This window comes from Nomascus leucogenys, chromosome 9 (genome assembly GCF_006542625.1).
Source record: "Nomascus leucogenys isolate Asia chromosome 9, Asia_NLE_v1, whole genome shotgun sequence".
Classification (NCBI taxonomy): Eukaryota; Metazoa; Chordata; class Mammalia; order Primates; family Hylobatidae; genus Nomascus; species Nomascus leucogenys.
In genome coordinates, this window is record NC_044389.1 from 63,055,203 (window position 1) to 63,079,601 (window position 24,399).

General features: G+C 36.0%; 1 protein-coding gene across 2 annotated transcripts; it reads left to right on the forward strand.

Moving 5' to 3' along the window:
• On the forward strand, window positions 1-24,399 carry FGF5 (fibroblast growth factor 5). 2 transcript variants are annotated; one of them, XM_003265804.4, is made up of 3 exons: window positions 1-652; window positions 8,302-8,405; window positions 19,705-24,399. In XM_003265804.4, exons 1-3 carry the CDS (start codon window positions 298-300, stop codon window positions 20,050-20,052), a joined length of 807 nt encoding a protein of 268 aa, XP_003265852.2. In that variant the 5' UTR covers window positions 1-297; the 3' UTR covers window positions 20,053-24,399. The 2 variants fall into 2 exon arrangements, with proteins under 2 accessions (XP_003265852.2, XP_030674919.1); XM_030819059.1 differs by lacking the exon at window positions 8,302-8,405.

Below are 24,399 nucleotides of genomic sequence, written 5' to 3' on the forward strand. Positions count from 1 at the left end.
CCCTGGGACCGCGAGGCTCCCTCCCCGCACCGGCCAGTGAGTACACAAAGCCGAGGGTGAGGGGAAGCTTCTCAGGCGTGCACGGAGCAGTGAGATCACTGGCGTTATAAATATCCCGGTGCCAGCGCGGAGATCCGCTCGGGTGGCCTCTCTCTTACCCTCTCCCCTTCTCTTCCCCGAGGCTATGTCCACCCGGTGCGGCGAGGCGGGCAGCGCCAGAGGCACGCAGCCGCACAGGGGCTACAGAGCCCAGAATCAGCCCTACAAGATGCGCTTAGGACCCCCGCGGCTGGAAGAATGAGCTTGTCCTTCCTTCTCCTCCTCTTCTTCAGCCACCTGATCCTCAGCGCCTGGGCTCACGGGGAGAAGCGTCTCGCCCCCAAAGGGCAACCCGGACCCGCTGCCACTGATAGGAACCCTAGAGGCTCCAGCAGCAGACAGAGCAGCAGTAGCGCTATGTCTTCCTCTTCTGCCTCCTCCTCCCCCGCAGCTTCTCTGGGCAGCCAAGGAAGTGGCTTGGAGCAGAGCAGTTTCCAGTGGAGCCCCTCGGGGCGCCGGACCGGCAGCCTCTACTGCAGAGTGGGCATCGGTTTCCATCTGCAGATCTACCCGGATGGCAAAGTCAATGGCTCCCACGAAGCCAATATGTTAAGTAAGTTACTGGCTCTCCTACAAAACCCGTCCTAGGCGGCCGCGGAAGATTCGGGAGGGACAGCAGGTATTGCCCGGGCCACAGGCTCACCTTCCTGAGCCCAGGCCACTGGGACCAAGCTGATCCTCAGAAACAGCCGGGCGGGTTGGGTGGAGATGCATCTATGTGGCGTGCGCACACGCACCCCTCTCCTGGGCATGAGGAATTGCGATTTCTGAGGTGTATGTTACCTAGAGGCTGGTGCCCAGAGGGGTACCTTGTTTCCAGTTTGCTCTAGCCTCAAAAACGAGTCCCCAGCCATGACAGGAGAGAAAAAAAAATTCATTTCTTCTCGTTCAATTTGTTTACCTGCTGCTTATGAACTAGCCTGGCATTTTTCATTAGGCATCAAAGAGCAGCCCTTCTCCCTATGCATAACTGAAGTTATTTTTTGAAAAGAAGAATCAAATCCCAAATACTTCCCTCTTCCAAGCGCTACCATAAACCTCAAATTAATATTGTATATGTATATGCATATATGTATATAAGTCTATGTATACAATGTATACACATAGGTAGGTAGATAGATAGATAGATAGACAGATAGATACACAGATAGATAGACAGACAGATAACTAAGGGACACCAGACAGACATTCCTGCTTGGAAGAAGATTGTGCTCTGGAAAACTGGAAGCGTTTAGAGAGGGAGACTTGATAAACATTGAAATTACTAACTCCAGAGTTGGATTTAACAACGTTTAGTATCTTAAGACCACGACTACACCGTGTTAGGAGAGTGACCAGCCTCTGGTCCCCAAGAACAGTTGGGGGAAAGTTCCTTATTTTAGAAGAAACGCAGAGGTTACATTTGGTAGGGATGCAAATTTTGTAGGACTTTTTATAAACAAAGTTTTAAATTTTCCCTCTGAGTTTTTTCTTTCAGCACGTTCTCTTTTTTCCTTTCTCATCTCCTCTTCCCTTCCACCCCATCTATGTTTCCAGACCATCGCAGCCACTCCTCTGGTTTCCCTTCACTGCCTCTAGGCAGCTGGGGGCAGGGACGGTTTGGGGCTGTGTGTAGGAGTGGGGAGATCTCTGTGGGGCTTTTGCTCAGTAGGGCCAGATCGCTCTTCCAGCGCGGGTTGGTCCACCAGGCAGACCCCCAGCCAGGGCCTGTCTCCCTGTCCCTACCCAGGGAGAGCGGAAATGTAGCAGGAGACAGCAGCGTGCACAGTCACCTGTCTTTCAGTGTCAGCCTGGTTGCTCCTAGATGTTCCTAACTCGCTCCATCTCAGACCAGCGACTCCACGGGGCACTGAGCTCCTTCTTACACAGGCTCCAGAGGAGCGTGGACGCCACCGGCGGGCTGAAAATTTGGCAGCCAGCAGTCTCCAAAGCGGGGTCGGAGGCGCGCAAGTGGGTAAGGCGGTAGGCTGGCTAAGGGGTTAAGGGGGGCCTAATGTGGAAGACCTGATGGTTCATGCTGAGAGAAAAGCAGGTCTATGCCCGCCCCTCTGCGTCTGTCTAGTTTATCTGGTCGCGCTGATTCAGCAGCCTGCGGCGCACGTGGTGAGGGCGCCTGGAGCGCCCAGCTGGAGAGAGGGCCCTCCGCGCACGCACCAGCGAGTCCCAGGGCCTCCCTCACACTCCCGAAAGGAAACTATTTCCATATTTTAGAGTTTATTTCACTCATCGAATAACTGCTTATTTGGGGGATAAAGGGCAAGATCTGTTGGGGTGAAGGGGAATTTTCTGAGATTTGGGGAATAATCAGTAACATCTATTTATTTCCATTCGTCCTTCTCATTTTGTCTCAACGGTCTCTTGACTCCATCAGCCATCACAGCTTATTCCCACTTCTGGAAACCTTTCCTTCTCTTACAAGAAAACTTTCTTTCTTCTGTTCTTCTTGTAACGACTCATGGAGTCACTGGTGTGAGATGGAGCAAGTTAGGAACATGTAGGAGCAACCAGGCTGACACTGAAAGACAGATGACTGTAAGCGCTGCTGTCTCCTGGCTGCATTTCCGCTCTCCCTGGGTACATGACAGCACCAACGGAGGATAACTTCCGTGAGCTCAAGGGAGGACCCCAAACTAGCAGGCAGCAGGCAGCAGGTTGGAGCCCAGGGAGCTCAGAGAATGCTTCTGGGGAGGGTTTAGGTGTGCTAGAGATCTCAGAAAGCAAGGCTCATTCCCAGGATATTCACCATCTTCTCTACGAAGACGCTATATGAGACGAAGATAGTTTTACAGCTTAGGCCTTGCTAGAGGGGATGCTGTAGAAAAGCAAAGGGGGGAAAATAAGAGCAGATCAAAAAGAATGCACCCAGAATAACAAGACATTGACCACTACCCAGTATGTAAAATGTACATTTTCTTTTAAAATCCATGTTGAAAGATATCTACAAGAGAACAGGGATGTTTCCTAAAACAGTGCCAACAAAAAACTTTATTTAAACTTTTTCCTATTTATTCCTGTTTACAATAACCTTTCAGAGTTTAGTTTCTGTGTCTTTCACATGACTTGCTTTCATTCATGCCATAAATCATGTACCCAACATAAGATACCTATCTCACTAAGCATGATATTTTGGTTACTTTTGTGTTGTTTGTCTTCCATAGAGTGTTTTTTTTTTCCCCAGAAGAAAGCATAGCAAATATTCAAATCATAGTGATTTTCTGCTTTGTGTTGTCTGGAGTGTCTAATACTACTTCATAAAATTTTTACTACCATTGATCAATGCAGAATTTGCATGTAATTTGGGAATTTAACATGGATCTCTGCCATTACCTAGCTGTAAAAGAAACAGAAACTTACTAATTACAGTTGGTCATTTACCTCTTTGAAGGCAGCATTTGATGTTTCCTGACATTCATGTAAACTAAGGTGTTGGCCATGACCTTTCTTAGAGTATGTGAGGAAACGTGTTTAAATCTCCTAAAAGAGGGCTGGATCAAGGGCCACAGAGGATACCTCAGTTTGATCTCATCCTCTATTTCTACTGTCGGTGAGTTAGTGATGATAGAAAACCTTTTCTTTTTGTTACAACCCTGATACTTCAGAAAAGTCAAAGCTTTGCCATGAAACTGCATTCTAACAAGTTATTTTAAACCTAATGATATTCTGTAGTATTTGTCTGATAGAACAGATAATCGTATATTATTTGAAAGTAAACTTTTTTTTTTTTGCAAATTGCAAATGTTTTCTGGTTTCACCGTGAGAAGTACACCATGACCATGGACTTTCAAACATAATTTGTTTAGTTTACATGGACCAGTTAATATATTCTTAGCTTCTCTTACACAATAGTTATTCCAAGTTTTGAACACAGAAAATGAAATCAAGCTCATTATATATAAATCCTTATTATGAGGAAATACTGTGGAAAAACGAAGAAATATGAACAAGACAAGATAGATGACCCAACTATTGCGTGGAAACAAAGGGTTTGCTTTAATATATATGCCTTCAAGTTTAATGTCAATACAGTGCTTCTGTTGACTTACCTTGGGCCATTGAAGAATAGGCAATCAAGTAGTTGTCAGTTTAGGGAAGAAAAGTTTAAGGCTTTGGCTACACAAACTCAAAGCGTTTACATAAAATATGAAAATTCCAAGCACATATTTTGGCTAATAGAATCGTCAATGTTACTGCTTTTTAAAAAAATCTAAATTCACTACCAATTTTGGGGTCATGTGGAGTCATTAGACAGTCCCCCAAGCCTAGATGAATCAGAATCTATATCTACTATGCAGAAAAATCAAGCGGAAAATTTCTGTTGCTAATTTAATCAGTGAAGACTGCTAAACTGAATATTTCAAGATTCAGATTTGATAACTTGGCACAGCATATCTGTTACTTTGTGGAAGCAAGTAGAGAAACTTCAGTTTTAAAATATTTTTGTCTGGGGATTTTCAGATGGGTTGTTGAAAGCTTCTGAATACATGGAATATCTGTGCTTTTCTATATTTTATTCATTAACAAAAGAGAGAAAAAGGAAAAATTTGTATAGTTATTATCAACCACTATCAATAGAGCCCTATTATAGTAAGAAATCTGCAGAGGACTAAGTAAAAAATCTAGAAATATGTGTTTTTTATGGAAGTAAACTTATATCATAATGTGTAAGTGGAATAGACTGTGTGTATAAGTTGAGAGACACCAAGACATTCTTGCCTTCTTCAGCCTAGGTGTCAATGCTGAAATTCCACAAAGAGAGAATAATTCCTTCTGTTAAGCATTCTCCTCTTCTTTTGACCCTCTTAAATGGGAACACCTTAAGAAAAATAACACACTATCAGTAGCACTTTAATGTGAATTTATTTACACTGAGCCACCCCTCCAGCCAGTGCCTTCTCAAGCAGGAGAAGGCCACAGTAGCAGGAGAGTACTAAGACACTTGTCCATACTTGTGTATGCATGGGGTGTCCTGACAAGAGAAAAGAGAGGTAGTGAGAAGATCAAAGAAGGCAGCCAAATTTAGCAAACAGTCATTGACTATATACCATCTATGAGACAAGCTTGGCCTTCCACAATTTTGCTTAGAAATACTGCCTTGGCATCCATAAGGAGAACTGTAAGTTTCCATCAAATTTAATATATGTGACTCCCGATGATAAAGGTCAGAAAATTACTGAAATTAAAAAAAATCAGTGTCAGAGAAATGTTTTCTAAAATTTATATATTTGTGATTTAAGGCATATGGGTTTAAAAAATTATGTAGAACTCCTGAATGAGTTACTGAGGTTTGTCATAGTAAAATCAATAGGCCTGTGATGTTTTGGGGAGGAGGGCAGGAAACTGAACCGTGAAACTCATTGAATCTGCTCCAGAAAACAAGTCATTGTGAAATCACTGCTGACATTACTTTGGAAATTATGATCATAACAGTGTTCTTAATATTAGGTCATAATTATAGTAAGATTTAGAAGATCAATACCAAAGTTACTCATGTGAAAAATAATTCATTCATCTAATCTCATCTCTTACATCTCCTGCATTCTTTATAATATTAAATAGAATGATATATGTAAAGTTTATTTTTAAGCTTTCAGTTAAAGATAATTTTCTCAAAGTTATAAAATCTTTTAATTCTCAGGCAATATATCATTTTTATCCTGGAACTTTTAAGAAGAAACCCTGCAATATGTAATACAATAATAACACTTTCACATATATTATTTCATCTTCCCCATATTTAAAATACATTACATGCAAATTGTACATAATATATACACAGAGTGTACACTGTATTGAAATACATGCTAAATGCATCTAAATGGGTCTTTGTTTAAAAAGAAAATAAGCTAATTATCAGAAACTATTTATTTAAGCAAAGCAGTAGTATTTCTATTAAAGCAAATATTTATAAAGCCTTTTTATCTCAACATCTTAAAAGTTAGCATACAAACATATACACTTATGAGACTTTAATCTTTTATTCTACCATGTATTTTTCACTAATATACAATATATCTGCATGTTCAAAACCGGATAATTTTCCAGAGAATGGAATTAAAAGCCTCTAACAATCTAGCACCATGAGTAAATTGGAAGAAATATACAACCAAATCTTTCCTCTATCAACTCCATGTTGTCCCTTTGGTATCTATCATTCCACACATATACAATTTCTCACTTTCTTTCTTTCTCATTTTTGAAAGACATGTTTACATAAATATTCACAGTCACATCCCCCATCTCCCAAATATCTAAAATCATTAATGCTATTCTCAATATCATTCTGTATTTCCGATAGAAATTTAACTTTGTATCACTGTTATAGTCATGCTTTAGTAATAATATTATAACATATTACATCTGTGTAGAGTAACTTTACAAAGCATTTGGTGTGATTTGTTAATATATGATAAAATGATAATGCTTCTAAATGTTTAGAAGCACACTCAAATAATGTTTATAATAAATTCTATTATAAATAGAATTTAAAAAAAACATTTTGAAGGAAAGGATTTATACAGCACCAGTCAGTTTTTTTTTTTTTCAGTTTCCTTCTAAAAGCAAAAGTAGTTTCCAATAATTGATTTCTGTTTTTCAATTTAAAGAAACACCTATTAATGAACTGGTACCTGCAGTTTCCCTAAAGTGTGTTTTATTTACTTTGGGCTAAAAACATCTATTTTTTAAATAAGTTGTTCAGTTATCCCCTTTTTCACATAAACTTTCTAATCAAGTTTTTTGAGAAACCAAGTTGAATAAATAAACAGCAGTGCTTGCTAGAATTATAGATGTTAGTTCACATTGCACAATATAAATGCTCAATCAAGTTACTCACATGTATTTATAAAATATTTCTTGTTTTTGGTAAACAGACTAATTTTATATGTACCTCAAATACTGCAGGGAGAGTTTGCTATTTCAAGAAAATCTGATGAATTTCTCTATTTGGCAGAGTCCTATTGAGATATCCTAATTAGTATATATGCTCAGAATATTATAGATGGAAATATTGAGATATTCTTTTTTCCTTCCCCTCCCTTCTTTGTTTCCTTCTTTTCTTCCTTCCTTCCTTCTTTTCCTTTTTGAAAGTAGAGATGCGGTGTCACTATTTTGACCAGGATGGTCTTGAACTCCTGGTATCAGGCAATCCTTCAGCCTCAGCCTCCCAAAGTGCTGGAATTACAGGTGTGAGCTACTGCACCTGGCTTCCCTTTTTCCTTTCTAAGACAGGTCCCTTTTTAGCTCTATTGAGCTCAAAATCTCTTTTTAAAAATTTTGAAATAGACAACTAATAAAAAACATTATGCTTTTTTCATGTTCATATAAAATACATAAATTTATGTTAAATAAGCATGCTTTCTAATTAAGTGCAGACTATGCATTTTATCTTATTAAACTACTCTATGAACTGTAGTGTGTAACTCTCTTGATCCAGTGGATGTGAACTTTGAAATTACTGTAGGAGACAGAGGGTCATTGACTTCATAATGCTAACTATAAAATACAAAATATAAACAACAATGTAATAAATTATCTCATTAATTTTTTCTAGGAAATGATTCAAAATGCAAGATGTCTCAAAGCATAATCCATTAAACATTTCATTGAACCAATAATTTCAAGTTATTTATAATGCTTTCAGTATCTTATATGTAGTCTTTAAATGCAGTCACTAAAAGACTGAGTATGGTATATGTTTATTTGTAACTACCATTATAACCTTGATAATTAGAGTAGAGGAATTTATTTAATGTAAATAAGTGTTATTTTTCAGACTTTCAAATAGTTATACTAGTCTTGAGCACAGATTTGTGCTTTAATGTTCAAAGTAGTGTATTATCTTTGATGAAGAAACAATGGAGGAGAATTATTTTGAAAAACATTTTTTAAATGTCTTTTTAATTTCTTTAAAACCTGAGAAAACTTCATGCTCATTGTTTACTAAAAGCAACTTATTTGTCCAAATAATTACTGATGAAGCAGAATCAAATTTCTGAATCTTGAAATTATTTTAAATGAACCCTTGAATCCTAGATTTCTTTGTTTTTAACACAGTGAATGTCATGAACAATAAGGATGTTAAATACTAAGTTCTTTTTTTAAATCACAATAATAAAGAATGGAAAGAATCTATGTAGAAATTTAATTCTTCACAATGATATAAAGAAGAGCCTGTGTTTTATTTTGGGATTTCTGTCATCCTAGGTATTTTGGAAATATTTGCTGTGTCTCAGGGGATTGTAGGAATACGAGGAGTTTTCAGCAACAAATTTTTAGCGATGTCAAAAAAAGGAAAACTCCATGCAAGTGTAAGTAGAACCACTTTATATTTGTTAAAGGTGCTATAAAGATTTTACATTTGTAAAACAGAATAATTTTCCAAATTCGTAGGTAGGAAAATTTGCCCAAAGAACTTAACTTTTAGAAAGTATTTTTACATTTAACCAAGATAATTTTGTGTGCTTCTAGAAGTAATAATTTAAATATTTAATTTACTTAAAAGATATTATAGAGTCTATAAAAAGTTTAAGCATAAGTGTATTTGAAAATAGAGTTCTCAAAGGGGTAGCCATCCACTTATTTCTTAGAAGTGGCCCACATAAGAAGAAATATGGCAATAATATATTTCATCACATTTTAAACTTACAAGTTTATAGTGATTGTATTTGTGCTAAGTAGATGAGGTTCTTATTTAATTTTACAGGCTACTCATAATACCAAATTGGGTCTCAGTAACGTAAAGTATTTTCATATTAACAAGTAAGGAGGGAAAAAACAATAATTAGAAGACTCTGACTTTCATAGACAAATTTTATTTAATTAATTTGAAGAATTTTTATCTTGTATTTTTGTCATATCAAAAATAATGACTTCTTAATACTATGAAAACTAATTTTGCATTCTCAAAAATTTATTCAGACCAGTCTTATATATTGTAATCAATTCACAAACTATTTATTTGCTTCATTATGAAAGTTCCCATTACCTGGGAAGTATTAAAACATTTTAAAGATAACAAAATATGTTCAGCTTAGTTTTCCCACTCACAGATTCTGTTTATTTGTATTAGTATATACACACTGCACTTAAAGATGCTTTATGCTTTTTCAGTGGCATACTTATTTTCTTCACATTAAAACATTTTGAAAGCAATTATTCTTTAAAGTTAGTCCTTTAATCCTGATTCTTTATAGTCTTTATTAAATAAATTATTGGAATATCACTTTTTCCATTTTCAAAGTTATAGAAAGTTTCAATTGATAGCAGTCAATTGAAACTTACCATATATAATTTGATTTTATAGATCTTTAAAAAATTCAGTGAGAATACCACTTGGTTTAATGTGTAAGACTTTTATAATTTTACTTTTCTTAACATCTAAAGTGATATGTTAATATCTTTTGGAAGAGACAGAATTTGAACAATTTCTATAGTTATTTGAGGATTCGATAATGCAGTGTGCTAAGAATACTATTTGGTGTATTATAAGTGCTCAATAAATATTGCCTATTATTATAGGGTAACAATCTAAATATAATCTAAATATAAAAAATCACTAAAATCTCACTTTAGTAATATCAATGGAAATCCTTTGTTAAACTCTTAAGTTGCTCATTGCAAGAACTATTAAACAATTTACCATTTCATTTTTTCAGCTGGTTACTATACTCTAGCAAGCTATAGTATAATATTCATAGAAATATATTTTTCTAATTTTTTCATTTATTTAAGGGACAACATTCTGCATCACTGTGAAAAAAGTAGGGTATTACTTTTTTAAATTTATTTTTCATTTCAATAGGTTTTTAAGGAGCAGGTGGTATTTGGTTACATGAAAAAGTTCTTTAGTGGTGATTTCTGAGATTTAGGTGCACCCATCACCCCAGTAGTGTACACTGTACCCAGTGTGTTGCCTTTTACCCCCAGCCCCCTCCCTTTTCCCCGTGAGTTCCCAAAGTCCAATGTATCATTCTCAGGGCATTTAATTTTATTTTAAAATATTATTTAAAATCCACAGACAGATGAGTTCTCATGAGGGCTGGAAAAAAAAAAGTAAAAAAAAAATCCCCATACAGAATAGAAAACAACGATTAAATACATCTGAACGGAATAACTTTTCTTCAGTCTACCTTAAGTTTATAAAAGATTAAAACACCTTCAAAATCTAACCTCATAATAATACACAGTGCATGCAAAGAAACTTTCTCTGACTGGTTTGTTTTGAGTGAAAATCTTAACTTTCAAAATATTCTGATTTATGCCATAGTACATGCAAAAAAATAGACTAAACTTGGAACAGCTTAAGGATAATTGCCACAGAAAGTAACATATTACAAATGGAAGCCAATTAGAAAGGTCAGACTGAGAGGTTAAGATACATGATTCCTCTGTCAAATGCAAGTAACAAATTTCTAGAAATTTGACCCAAATGTCTAAGGATGGCTGGTTGAAATAATGCAGATAATGCAAAAACAGCATCTGTTATTCTTTCTCATCTTGGCAGGCTAAAGTTATTTCACAGAATAATGACTTTTAAACAGTACAAAGCAAGTCTTGCTCTTGTCACTCACTGAAGCTCTTTGATATAAAAGTCATTCTGATGACTTTGAGCTAAATTGTAGATAAAAATATTAAGCCCTATGATCATGTGGATTCTTTTTAAATCAATTATCCAAGCCCACTTTCTCATATCTGAGCATTTATTAGCACTTTTCCTCTAGGTGAAAACCTAATTAAATTATAAAGTGATTTATTTTTTTAAAGATGTTGAATTTAGAAATAGTATTAATGCTAGCAATTACCAGTTTTATGCCCAGTTGATTTCTTTCCTGTTTTCACATTCTAGTTAAACATGCTTGGAAATAGTTTTTGTAACTCTAAATATGATTATTTGATTTAGTTAAGAGTTCTGATTTTTACAACTTTACATCATCCCCAAAAAAGGTTAAAAACTCATAGACTTTTAGGATTAAACTTGTAATTTGTGAGTTGCTTTAAATTAAAAATTTTGCAGAGGCGTTTAAAGGGTACTTTTAGAGTTCTATCTACAAAACAAATGTAAACTAAAAATATAAAATATTAATAGAATTCTGGGAAAAGTAATCCCCCACTGTACTGAGAAATATTCATGGATACTTGTAAATATTCAACTCAGTTTTTGTAATAATAATCAGAGTACTAAAAATTAGCTACTAGGCAGAGATAATGTACTTCCATAGTTCTTTAAAAGCCCTTTTGCTCACATTATCTCATTAGATAATGAGGTGATGAAAGAGTCTCATAGATGTTAAATCATTTTCCCAAGGTTACACAGTTAACTAGTGATTGAACCAGAACTATATCCTCCTAGAATTTTCTCTTTCTCTTTAAACGCTGTAGTGCTTGGTAGATAAAAGTTAGCTTCAAAGAAGATATTAAATTTTGTTTGGAACCAATTACATTGTTTTCACCTCTTAGTGTATAGAAATTAATATGTGCATGAAAATATTTTCGTATTACATATAAAAATAAATACTGTGGCACATCATTAGAATATTTATAGCACTCTAATAGGCAAATAAACAGGCAATTTGAGGCTTATAGTTAAAATTGCAAATTTCCCCATTCTAGGTACCTCTTTTTCTCTTTGATTCATGTCACCTTTTTTGAACTGGCATTTCCCCCGTCTACTCCTGTGTCTCCAGTACTTCACTTTAGAATCTAGAGAAGAGGGGATGTGTCTGCCACAGAATTTTACAAATGTTGGTTATTCATTGTCAATGACGAGTTGCATAGGAAACTCCTGCCTCCCAAGTTAAACTTTCAAAACAGAAAAGAGATCTGTTTTGCTCACAGAAATCTTCATTTAGTAAATATTTTACAGCCATAGACACAAATATGACAAACTGAAAGAGTAGGCCAGAGCAGATTCAGGCAGGCAGCATTGATGCTGGTTCCATTTTTGTGCTAAATTTGTTAATCCCATCGGAGAAGTTTTATTTGAGCTTCAGCCATCTAAATGTGGGCTCCCTGGACTCATTCAAGCCCCTGATCTACAGGCAGCTCTCCTTCAAACCTTTATTGGTATACTATAAATATGCAGTGCAACCACATTCTTATCGTGTAGATTTTTCAGCATTCTTTACAAGGATGAGGATGTATGGTCTTGTCTTTGTCCAAATGTATCAAGAATCATCAACAGCAGGAGGAGATAATTACTTTCCAAAGAGCCATGAGGGCTACTCCAAGCCACAGCTGTGGCCTGTACCGTCTTTCTCAACACATTCCCTTGCTAAGGTAGCTTCTGAGACTGAGCACTCTTTCTGCCTTTATCTGTCTGTCTGTCCCTGCTCCCTCCTCAGGTGGGCATCCTTACTGAAAGTACCCTAGAGAGCCTTTCTAGATTTATCTGAGGTGGGTCCAGACTAGGAGTGGAAGGCCTTGAGTGTGATGGTAAAGACATAGTTAAATTGCCCCAGGCTGAATCCTACTCTACCACTTCCTAACTGTGTCATTTTAATCATCCTCTATTCCTTGGTTTTATCAACTACAAAAGAAGGAAAATTAAAGTCACAATCTATTGGGATAGTTAAGTATTTTAAACAAGATAATACATGTAAAACACTTAGAGTACTGCCTGAAAAGTGTTCCACGCAATGTTTAAACAGATTTTCCTGAATTTGCTCTCAGGCAGCTGTTTGACAATCCTTAATCTCTTTCTTTCTGATTTTGGGGTCAGGCAGCTGTGACCCTTAAATTATTCAGGCCAGCCCCCAACTCCTATTTATCACTGATCTTTTCTTCTTCACATCCAAACTTTGCGTGCTTATAGGTGTCCCTTATCTACCAGGTTTTCCTTTCTCCAAGGAACTTAATTTCAAAGCAAAATTTCCAAGCTCAACCTCTTAAAGAGGCATGGATTTCCTATGGTTATAATCTTGTGACTTTTTTCATAGCTCTGTTGTCCATCTTGATTTTTCCCTAAAAAATATAAATCTTGGAAAAGGTGGTTATCATGTATTCTTCAGTCTTTTCATAAAGTATGCAGGAAGCTCATTGCTTATTGGGGAAAAACATGTTAGCTTATTTTAAAGATCCAGAGAGAAGCATGTGGTGGAATTATTTTTGTTTCTCAGGGTTTTAGGGGATCATGTTTGAAAGGAAAGCTAATTGCAGAGTTTGCGAAACAGGCATGGAATGTGTGCTTGATCAGTCCTAAGCAAGGAGTAGAACATCCTCCTTTCCTGGTTTCAGAGGGTTCCAGCTGGCTTGCCTGGGATGAAACTCCGGACTGGACTGTCAGCACTGCAGGCAGAGTGAAGAGGAGTCGGCAGCTCCGAAAGCTGAGCATATTTACTGAAAGGGGAAATGGAGGCTTGAGCAATACTTATCATCCTCATCAAAAAATAACTTACTAAGCACTCCACTCTGCCAGTCAAGACCATGCATGAGCTAGATCAAGGCATTTGAAAAGAATTTTTTTTTGCCCTCTAAGGGCTTTCAATATACAATAAAATTGAATGTCTAGCTATTCAGGCACAAAAATGGGTTCAAACTCTGCCTTTGCAGTAAAGGCCAGTTTCCCCTCAATTTTGCACTGTGGAGGTCTAGTTAAAAGACCTATTTTATTGAGGAAATCTGGATGTGATTGCCTTGTAGATTCAGAAATCCATTTTAGCAGAAAGTGAGAGATGGTAATATATTTCTTTGATGATTTGAAGAGTGACACTTGTCTTTCATCAATATTTTAACAGGAAACAACTTCAGAGCAAGTAAGACTGTATAAGCAAAGCCTAGGAGATAGCTTTGGTTTGTATAGTGTTATGGAAAGACCCTTAGTCTAGGAATCAGAAGATGGAATTTAAATCACAGGTCTATTCTGGCACTTAATAAATGCAGGGTGATAGATGGATCATTTTCTTTACTTCTCTGCCTGAAAAAAATCGGATACTACTATCCTAATAGCAGCCATGGAATTACTGTGAGTTAAATTATATATGTAAACCACCTGACACACAGTAGTCTCCAATAGTCCAGCTATATGGAGTTATTAAGGGCCGCAGAAAGAAAGTCATGCTATACCATGTTTTGCCTGGTGTGGTCCTTATTTCAAGGGTATCAGAACCACATGGGACACTGGTAAATGATACATCAAGTCCAGGGTCTCACCTCAGACTTAGAAAATCACAGTCCCTGGAGACAGGGCTTGAGGAGCTGCATTTGAGCCTGCTCTCTGAGTAATTTTAAGGCAAATTATGTGAGTGAAGAAAAGAGATCCTGTAGTTGATATTCTTTACTACATTATCTCTGGTTGGGTGATATTAAAGCCAACTTATATATTTTGTTGGTTGCCCAGTATGAAGAACTGAGATATAGAAGGAACGAATGTCCAGTATCAAGCAGGAAATATGGCCATGCCTGGGAGATAGCATGGCAAGGCTACAGCTGACCCACATACAGCTTATATAGTAAAGAGTAAGAAGTAGTCCTCTGGGTGCCTGCTATAAAAATGAACTGGGCACAAGTATAAAAAATGAACTGAGTTTAGGGTACCTGTCCCAGGCAGCTCCATTGGTGGAAGGAAGGGATGGGAACCAAGCAGCTCTAAAAGGAGGGAGGGGAACTGGAAGTGATGCATGTGGCAAGGAAACTTAGTTTAGAGCAAAATTTGGTCTGTAGTTGTTTTCATTACAGTCTATGATAACCTTTTTGTTATTTAATAATATTAGTCTATAACAACATTTTAATTATTTAGATTTGGCTTTTTTTCGTTAACTTTATAAGGTTTTTCAGGAGAAAGAGGCAAATCAAAGAAAACAAGCTGAAATAAATCATTAAAATTGATTAAATACACACAAACTCCAAGGTTTATACTGGTGTTTGTTCAAATTCACTCCTATTTCCGTATCTCATATACTACATATTTACTTCTATAGTTGCACATGAGAGCTGGTATTTGCACAGCTTTAATTCACACTATACAAGGTACTCAATCATCATAGATCATGGTATTTACTAAGGAACAAAACCACAAGAAGAGATTTTAGAGAGTTTTTTTTTAAACAATATCATTTTGGAAATAATTTATTTGGTTTAATTGGCCTATTTAATTTTGGTTTGGCAGAATTAGTCATTTCTGGAATATTGTAGTTAATCGGAGTTGTGCTTTCTTTGAATTCAATTTGACCTTTTAAAAAATATCTGTTGTTTAAAATGGATCCTTCACTGTGAGAAGGGATGAGTACAGCCACAGTTTTCTTCTAGTGAAAAAGTTCTATTTTTTTTTTTTTTTTGAGACAGAGTTTTGCTTTTGTTGCCCAGGCTGAGTGGTAGGATCCCAGCTCACTGCAACCTCCACCCCCCAGGTTCAAGTGATTCTCCTGCCTCGGTCTCCTGAGTAGTTGGGATTACAGGCGTGCACCACCACACCTGGCTGATTTTGTATTTTTAGTACAGACAGGGTTTCATCATGTTGGTTAGGCTGGTCTCGAACTCCTGATCTCAAATGATCCACCCGCCTTGGCCTCCCAAAGTGCTGTGATTACAGATGTGAGCCACCGTGCCCGGCAGAAAGTTCTTATTTCTCTTAATAGTAGTATGTTTCCTCTCCTTGTAATAATTTGGATATTCAAGAAAAAATAGTTCGATTTGTTTAAAGTTTTTTTTTTTTTTGTCAATTAGGAGTATATACTAAACTACAAAAAATGCTGATTTTAAACATTTCATTTTAATTTTGCACGTATGGTTTGTTGAATGTAACCTGTTATTATTCTTGCCAGATCAAGGAGAAATTAAAGAGATTTTAATGTAATCTAAGTCAACGAAAACATGGGCAGGACCATGTTAATACTGTTTTCTACTGTAAAAGTGGCACCTAGCACAGTGCCTAGAATGTGATATCTGTGGAATAAATTAGTGAAAAATGAGTATGAAACATTTTTTAAACAAATATTTAAACAATTGCTTTCATTGTAGTGGCTGATGGTGGTAAGGCAATTAGATGAAGGAGTCTTGATTTCAGCAACTTATCTGAAATTTGATTCACCTCTCTACCTCATACTCTTTAACTATAGAAAAAGGTCTGTTAATTTCAGAGTTTTTTTCTAGAAAAATAATGGAGTTCTATCATTTTAAAAGTGTATATTTTATTAGAAGACTTCTTATAATTAAAAAAAAGATTTAAAAAATAAAAATCAGCCTGGAAAATTTATTGTCCAAAATTTTCTAATGGTAAATGTATGTATTTTAGTACCTCTAGCTAAGACTTCTGACTCTTTGCTATAACGATGGTCCATGCACAACATTATGTACAGAGATATACTGCTTAGGGTCACCATCTTGTTTTAGCCAGACCAGGAATACTAACAGGAATAGTCGATCCTTCAAGATGAATAAATTCACTGAAATGTTTGTTTCAAATGATTCTGTGTCCCATCACAGCTGGAAGAATTTTTCAGACAAAACATTAAATTAAAAGTCAATTAAGAAAGCCAAAACAGTCTAACTGCGTTTACTCCTGTATTAATGTAGAATGTAGGATTTGGACAGCTGAGGGGCTGTGTGTAGTGTGTGGGTCCTGCGAACTCCACACACTTCTACCCTGGGTAACAGTTAGGTGACCTTTGAAAAATCTGAAGTCCAAATAGCCATCTCCGTAAAGGGCTCCTCTTAAGAAAGAACTTTAGAATATGAATCTCTAGGAAAAGAGGAGGAAAAGAGAAAGATTTTAGATGAAACAATTGTAGGGGGTGGGGCAGGTGGGTTTCACTCATATGAAAGACCCTAAAATGGAAATGATATAGATTTCTGTTTTAAAAAAAGAAATGCTGTGGTGTGTGTCTGCACATGCACCTGTGCATGTATGTGTGTGCCTGTCATCTACATCAATTAAAAATGACATGCTCGCTCTTTATTTTCTTGGGCACTGTTGGGGGAAAATATTAAATAATGTAGTACATTTTAAAAACCTAACTCTGTCAAAATTGAGTAAAGCAATCACCGCTGTTTTTGTGAAACAGACCTAGAAGTCAGGTCAAGGCATAATGTATTACACATTTTCAAAAATGTCATTCAACTGCATTTTAAGAAAAAAAAAACCCCGAGACAAGGTAAATATACCTGATACTCTTTTTAATGAAATGTTTCACACATTTCTAAAATTCTCATTATCTGTTTATAGAGCCAGAAACATTCTAGATGTCTATAGCTCTTATTTTGAAATAAAATACTGGGATTATCTAATTAAATGGGAAAGCCATTTTAAGAGCTTAGCAGCTGTAGACAAATCTACAATGAATTTGTAAGCAAGTCTTTCTAATAAAAAATAGGAATAATCAATGGTGATCTTCGAAAGTGATGTCAGCATAGCAGTCCTGGCCTAAACGTAGGCTGGCAAAGTGTATCATAGACAGGGTGAAAGGTGTGCCATACATAGGTGGTGATTGTTTAAAATACCTGCCTTTGGCCGGGTGCGGTGGCTCACACCTGTAATCCCAGGACTTTGGGAACTGAGGCGGGCAGATTACCTGAGGTCAGGAGTTCGAGACAAACCTGTCCAATATGGTGAAACCCTGTCTTTACTAAAAATACAAAAATTAGCTGGGTGTGGTGGCACACACCTGTAATCCCAGCTACTCAGGAGGCTGAAGCAGGAGAATTGCTTGAGCCTGGGAGACGGAGGTTGCAGTGAGCCGAGATCATGCCACTGCACTCCAGCCTGGCCAACAGAGCAAGAACCTGTCTCACAAAACAAACAACAGCAAACAACAGCAACAACAAAAAACAAACAAACAAAAAATACCTGCCTTCAGCCTGCTGGAGATCATATCCAGAGATTCACCAGTAGACTTGTGGAAGATCTACATATATGGCTTCATAACCCGACAATAGAACTTTGTTGATTGAACTACACTTAAATATAAGTAACTCCAGTAAACTATTGTACATAAAGTTAATGTGCTGTTGGAAATGCTCTGATACTGGTTGGCTTCTAAAACTGTCAGTACCTTGCACTACTCAAAAATTCCATGTGGACTTCAACAGTGGATCTATGTAGATTGCCTTGCAATATTCAGATTTTTAGATTTCAGTGTTATGATCAGTATTTCAAAGAAAAGTTTGGCATTATTAGAAAAACAAGGAAAAAAAGGCCATTTTATTCCCATATAAAACTTCTTGGTTTGATATAGAAGTATGTAGCTTTTAGTGTTTTTATATATAGGGGACAAAATATTTGGTATTCTCAAACACAGGAATTCTGTGTATATAGTACTCCTTGAAATTATGAAACCTGGTAGTCTGAACTAGTACAGGAATTCTTAATTCTTTGGGGGTTATGGAATCTTTCAAGTTCGATGAAAGCTACGGAATCCTCCTTTGGATTCTCATAACAGCCCTATTGTTGTAAATGTTACGGATAAGGAGGCTAAGGCTAAGAGCTTAATTGGCAGAACTGGTTTTTGATTGCATGTCTGACTCCAAGTTCACACTCTTCCCCCATTCTTCCACATATTCCTTCAAATTTCACAATATGGCAAACTAAGCCCTTTCAGAGCTGGTGCTGACCTACATTGTCAGGCTCATCTCCTTACTTCCCACATGCATCCTAGGTAGAGGTCACGCTGAACTACTTACAGGTATTTGAAAGTGTCATGTTGACCTTTCAACACACTGTGCCTTCTCCCTGAAAATCTTTTCTTATTTTGTCTGCCTCTCTAATCATAGTAAGAGTACATTCCTAGTTGTACTTGAAGACTCAGCTCAAATGTCACCTTTTATAGGAAGACTTTTCTGCCCTCTTCTTGGCCACCTCCACCCTCTTAGTTGCCCTTCCTCTATGCTGCCATTGTACCCTCTGCATACCGCTGTCATAATTCCATTTATCAAGCTGCACCATAATGGATGTCTACTTGTCTGCTTTTCCACTATTCTGTAAGTATTTCAAGGGCAGATATTTTGCGTGTGTGTAAGATCTGGCCAAAGTATAGTTAGTAACTCGAGTGACTTTTTTCTTCTTGGAGTCATATATACTTTCCTGTAATGCCTGAGTAAAGATACATTATTTTTTTCTAAAGAACTCTAACACCTGCAATATTAATGGGGGCCATATGCTACTTCTCTCCCAGCAGCCTCAATCACACTGATAACATTGAAAAAATGCAAGCTTGTCTCAAAGGAATAATTTTGACCCCATTTCTGTGAATAGGAATTTATATTTTACCAGGCAATTGTTTCTTAGTAATATAGTTCTATGTATTTTCTTGGTGAGCTAGGAGGAAAAACAGTATGTTAAAATATTTGTAACTATACAATTTCAAAGTATTTAAACAATAGTAACAGGGTTTAAATGTATCAAGAGTTCTGGTTACTTTTATATTCATCGATATTATGTCACCAAGTAAGTAGGGAACAGAAATGTGTTACAAAGATAAATGAAGTAGAAATATAGAAAGAAAAATAGTAGTTTTAAAGCAACTTTAAAATAAGCAAACATGCCTTTATAAAAAGGAATGAAGTAGGAGGAACAGAGATCAACAAAATTATTGTTTTTTTTCCTACAATACCTTATATTTTATTACATGATGAAAAGATTGCCACAACTTAAATTTCCTCTTTTTTTCTCCACCTTAGGCCAAGTTCACAGATGACTGCAAGTTCAGGGAGCGTTTTCAAGAAAACAGCTATAATACCTATGCCTCAGCAATACATAGAACTGAAAAAACAGGGCGGGAGTGGTATGTGGCCCTGAATAAAAGAGGAAAAGCCAAAAGAGGGTGCAGCCCCCGGGTTAAACCCCAGCACATCTCTACCCATTTTCTGCCAAGATTCAAGCAGTCGGAGCAGCCAGAACTTTCTTTCACGGTTACTGTTCCTGAAAAGAAAAAGCCACCTAGCCCTATCAAGCCAAAGGTTCCCCTTTCTACACCTCGGAAAAATACCAACTCAGTGAAATACAGACTCAAGTTTCGCTTTGGATAATATTCCTCTTGGCCTTGTGAGAAACCATTCTTTCCCCTCAGGAGTTTCTATAGGTGTCTTCAGAGTTCTGAAGAAAAATTTCTGGACACAGCTTCAGCTATACTTACACTGTATTGAAGTCACGTCATTTGTTTCAGTGTGACTGAAACAAAATGTTTTTTGATAGGAAGGAAACTGGAATTCTTTGTACTAATACAGGGAGCACACTGCTTCAGTTCAGCAAGACATAAAGCCTTTTGCTTTATGCTTGAGGGATATTTAGAACTTTGTATTTTCGGAAAGTTAAATAACACGGACTCTGTATTTTTCTGACTTTTACAGATCAACCCGAAAGAACATACATGATACATTTTTATTTTTGGTTTCCAAAGAATATTTTGATGCAGATAAAATATTTTGTTAACTTTTGTTTTTTTGTTTATTTTCTTAAAAGTACTTCTGCATTGAGCATATTTTCTTACTTTTATTATTTTAATTAATATGACATAAGCAATCATTTTATGCTGTTTATGAATTATAAATGTGTTTATAGCTCATTTGTAACGTGGAAATCTTTTACATTTTTCCTATTCACTGCACTTTTTTATTGTTTTTATTTCTAGCCATACCTCAGATAATATGTTTAGTTTTACATTTTAAAATGTTTAAATTCTCTTCCACAGCACCAAAGGCTCAGCTTGGATTTGTTTGTATGTGTATGTAAATTCATGACATTATGTGGTGTCCTGCACCTTTGGTGGCTGGGATATGATGGGTTAAAAGCAAGGAGAAAATATAAGGACTTTTTGATGGAATTAAATGTGGGAGGTAAGGAAAAGGATTTAGAGGTAAAAGTACACTAAGTTTGCAACATTTATTGAGATCTAAGTCTGTCTTGCCTTCATTTCTCTTTTTATCTCCCCCTTGCCCTCGTTCTTGAACAGCTGGAGGAATACATTTTATTCTGTCCGTGAAGCATACACTATGAAACTGGAGTGCTTAAAAATACTTCTGTGACTCTCTGCTATCTCACTGTATAGATCCACAGGGAGCAAACACTTAGAGAGAAATGACAGAGAACTGAAGGAGATCAATGGTTTAACAGTTATCCGTGCCAAGTCCCATCGTCCGAAATATTCTTATTACTCAGTCAAACACACTTTGAGCTTCCCTTCCTAAAGGTAACCATTCCAGTGAATAGATGTGCCCTTTTATACAGAAACTTCTGATGTTTATTAAAAAAACTGGCCTTTTGATAGAGGTAACTTAATTTGGGAATTCGATGTGTTGAAAATGGCTTTTAATTTCAACCTAAATACTGACTGCTGGACATAAATCACAGAAAATTTAACTTAAGAAAATTTACAAAATTTATTCTCAGGTAATCATTTTAATAAAGTTCTGAAAAATACAAATGTTTATCTTACATTCAGAAATGTGGCAAAAAAGGTATAGCCAATGGTTAAACGTATGGCTTTAGTAGTAACAAAAGAGTTTGTAGAAATTTCATGGTTTGCATTTAAACATGTTTAAAGTATGCTTATAAGCTATTTTTTCTTAAAGCAAACTACGATTTATTTTGGTGCACAAATACAAAGTGGAAACTTATCAAAATTGAACTAGCTACCATATAAGCAGATTGCTTTAATTTAATGGGGAAACAGTACACACATATATATACAACAAATAATATATTAAAAAACCCATCCATCAACTAAAACATATGTATACATTGGTATAGTGTTTTATTGTAAAGCCAATTATCTGATTAAACATTCTTTCCACTTAATGCATAATTTTTAAGTAGCATAAAATGAAATGCTACAAAAAATTGAACTAATTTATACTTCAGCATATTTCTGGGTTAAATGAAGAAATGAAATTTTTTAATATGTCCAACTCTCATCCAAATGGCATATCACCTTGTTTACACAGCATAAAGCTAAAAATATTACTCTAGCTTATTCTAATCTGTTGTTAAGTATTGTGCACTATATACCAAGTTCTTAGGGCGCATGAAAAATTTTAGTTGCCAAACAAAACTAGTAAACATATGTTCCTAATTAGTGAAGGGAAAGATAACAATGATGGTCAACAACAAGTCATGTTAATGCATAAGTTGTATAGGCTAAATGTTGCTTGTAGGCTACATTAAACTCAAATGTAATAGTTTATCTTATACTCCTGGTTTGATTTGATTAGCATATGAACGTGAAAGTAGGATAGCTACTAAATATATATTATGCAAGTCAGAAATCATTAATTTCAAAATTTAAAGCCATGATAAATTAAAAAGAAAATGTTAAATTACACAATTACACTTCTCTTTACTGGCCATACACAATGATTTTTTTTTTTTTTTTAGACAGCGTCTTACTCTGTCACCAGGCTGGAGTGCAGTGGCATGATCTTGGCTCACTGCAACCTCCAACTCCCTGGTTCAAGCGATTCTCCTCCCTCAGCCTCCCAAGTAGCTGGGATTACAGGCGTGTGCCACCACGCCAGCTAATTTTTGTAGTTTTAGTAGAGACGGGGTTTCACCATGTTGGTCAGGATGGTCTCGATCCTGGCCTCTTGATAGTCCTGACCTCAAGATCCACCCCCCTTGGCCTCCCCAAAGTGCTGGGATTACAGGGACAATGATGTTTAATTAATGCTTAGTGAAGCATAAAGTTACCTACATCAATTAATTAAATGAACTTATGTACAGAAAACATGTATAAATATAAGTCTATACTAATGCTTACAACTTTCTAAGAGGGTTCTTGCTTAGGTAGCTTTTTATTGTTTTAATTAACTAGAACCACCAAATACCAAATAAAATTATTTGATTATGGTTATGTTCATCTAAAAACAACAATAACTTTTATATTAATATTTAGGAGTCTATTTTGCCTATAGGTGACAAACATCTCCAGACTAACATGTCGGTTTTATCAATTATATTATGTTTAATTATTTAAGTTTTCTTTATATGGAACACATATAGAGATAAATAGAAGCTTTCAATAAGATATAGTAACACTGTGATTTTTCTTTCATAGTCTCTCTTCACTTCCTTCTAAAGAGACTAAGTTGAGAGTACAGGTGTATATTAATTTTCTTGGTTCTTTCAGCTGAATTATGTCGGTCCAGAAGTTCAAAATCATGTAACAATAATAAGGGATACTGACAGAAGTTATTTCCAAGTTTGTGTATATATTATAAAAATTACATATATAAAACTAAGACTTTTATTTCTGTTATTTTTAAGCTTTTATTTCTTGTAGCTAAAAATAAAACATCATAAATCTGGTAGGTAAATTTCTTATTAAATCGATTCTGAAATAGAAAATGTAATAATTTTCTTACCATTAACATTTTTTACCCTTCCATAGAAGGGAGGGAATAAATCATGACGTATCCCATTTTCAATAATAAAACGCAACTATGGCACTAACCAAAAACTTGCATTCTGGCATAATTTTTACAGTTGCAGAGAATTGTTTTTGGGCTCACTAAAAAAAAAAGTAGTATTGCAGACATTGCTGCAATGGGAAGCAAACAATAACTTCTTAAAGGAATTCTACACCTCCTTTAAGATTTACTTAATTGCTACATCTAAATTCTGATAATGTAAAATCCATTTTAGGTGATAAAATTTTTTAAAAGTTTTGAAGGAAACCTCTGGATAAATGGACAAGGCCTATTTTTTTTTGTAGTCAATCCAATTGTACTGGCCAATTTTTGAAATAAGATTATATGATTAGGTATTAGCAGAGACAAAGAGTTACCTCCTCCATCTTACTCTGCCCTATTTGAAAGTCTCAGGGCAGAGAAGGGAACAAGATGCCGATCCAACCTGAGTGGAGTCAGGTAAGGCATCTTTACATCTAAGAATTTTTTTTTAAATTTTATTATTATTATACTTCAAGTTCTAGGGTACATGTGCACAACACACAGGTCTGTCACACATGCACACATGTGCCATGTTGGTGTGCTGCACCCATAAACCCGTCATCCAGCATTAGGTATATCTCCTAATGCTATCCCTCCCCCCTCCCCCCACCCCACAACAGTCCTCGGTGTGTGATGTTCCCCTTCCTGTGTCCTAGTGTTCTCATTGTTCAATTCCCACCTATGAGTGAGAACATGCGGTGTTTGGTTTTTTGTCCTTGAGATAGTTTGCTGAGAATGATGGTTTCCAGTTTCATCCATGTCCCTACAAAGGACATGAATTCATCATTTTTTATGGCTGCATAGTATTCCATGGTGTATATGTGCCACATTTTCTTAATCCAGTCTATCCTTGTTGGACATTTGGGTTGGTTCCAAGTCTTTGCTATTGTGAATAGTGCTGCAATAAACATATGTCTGCATGTGTCTTTA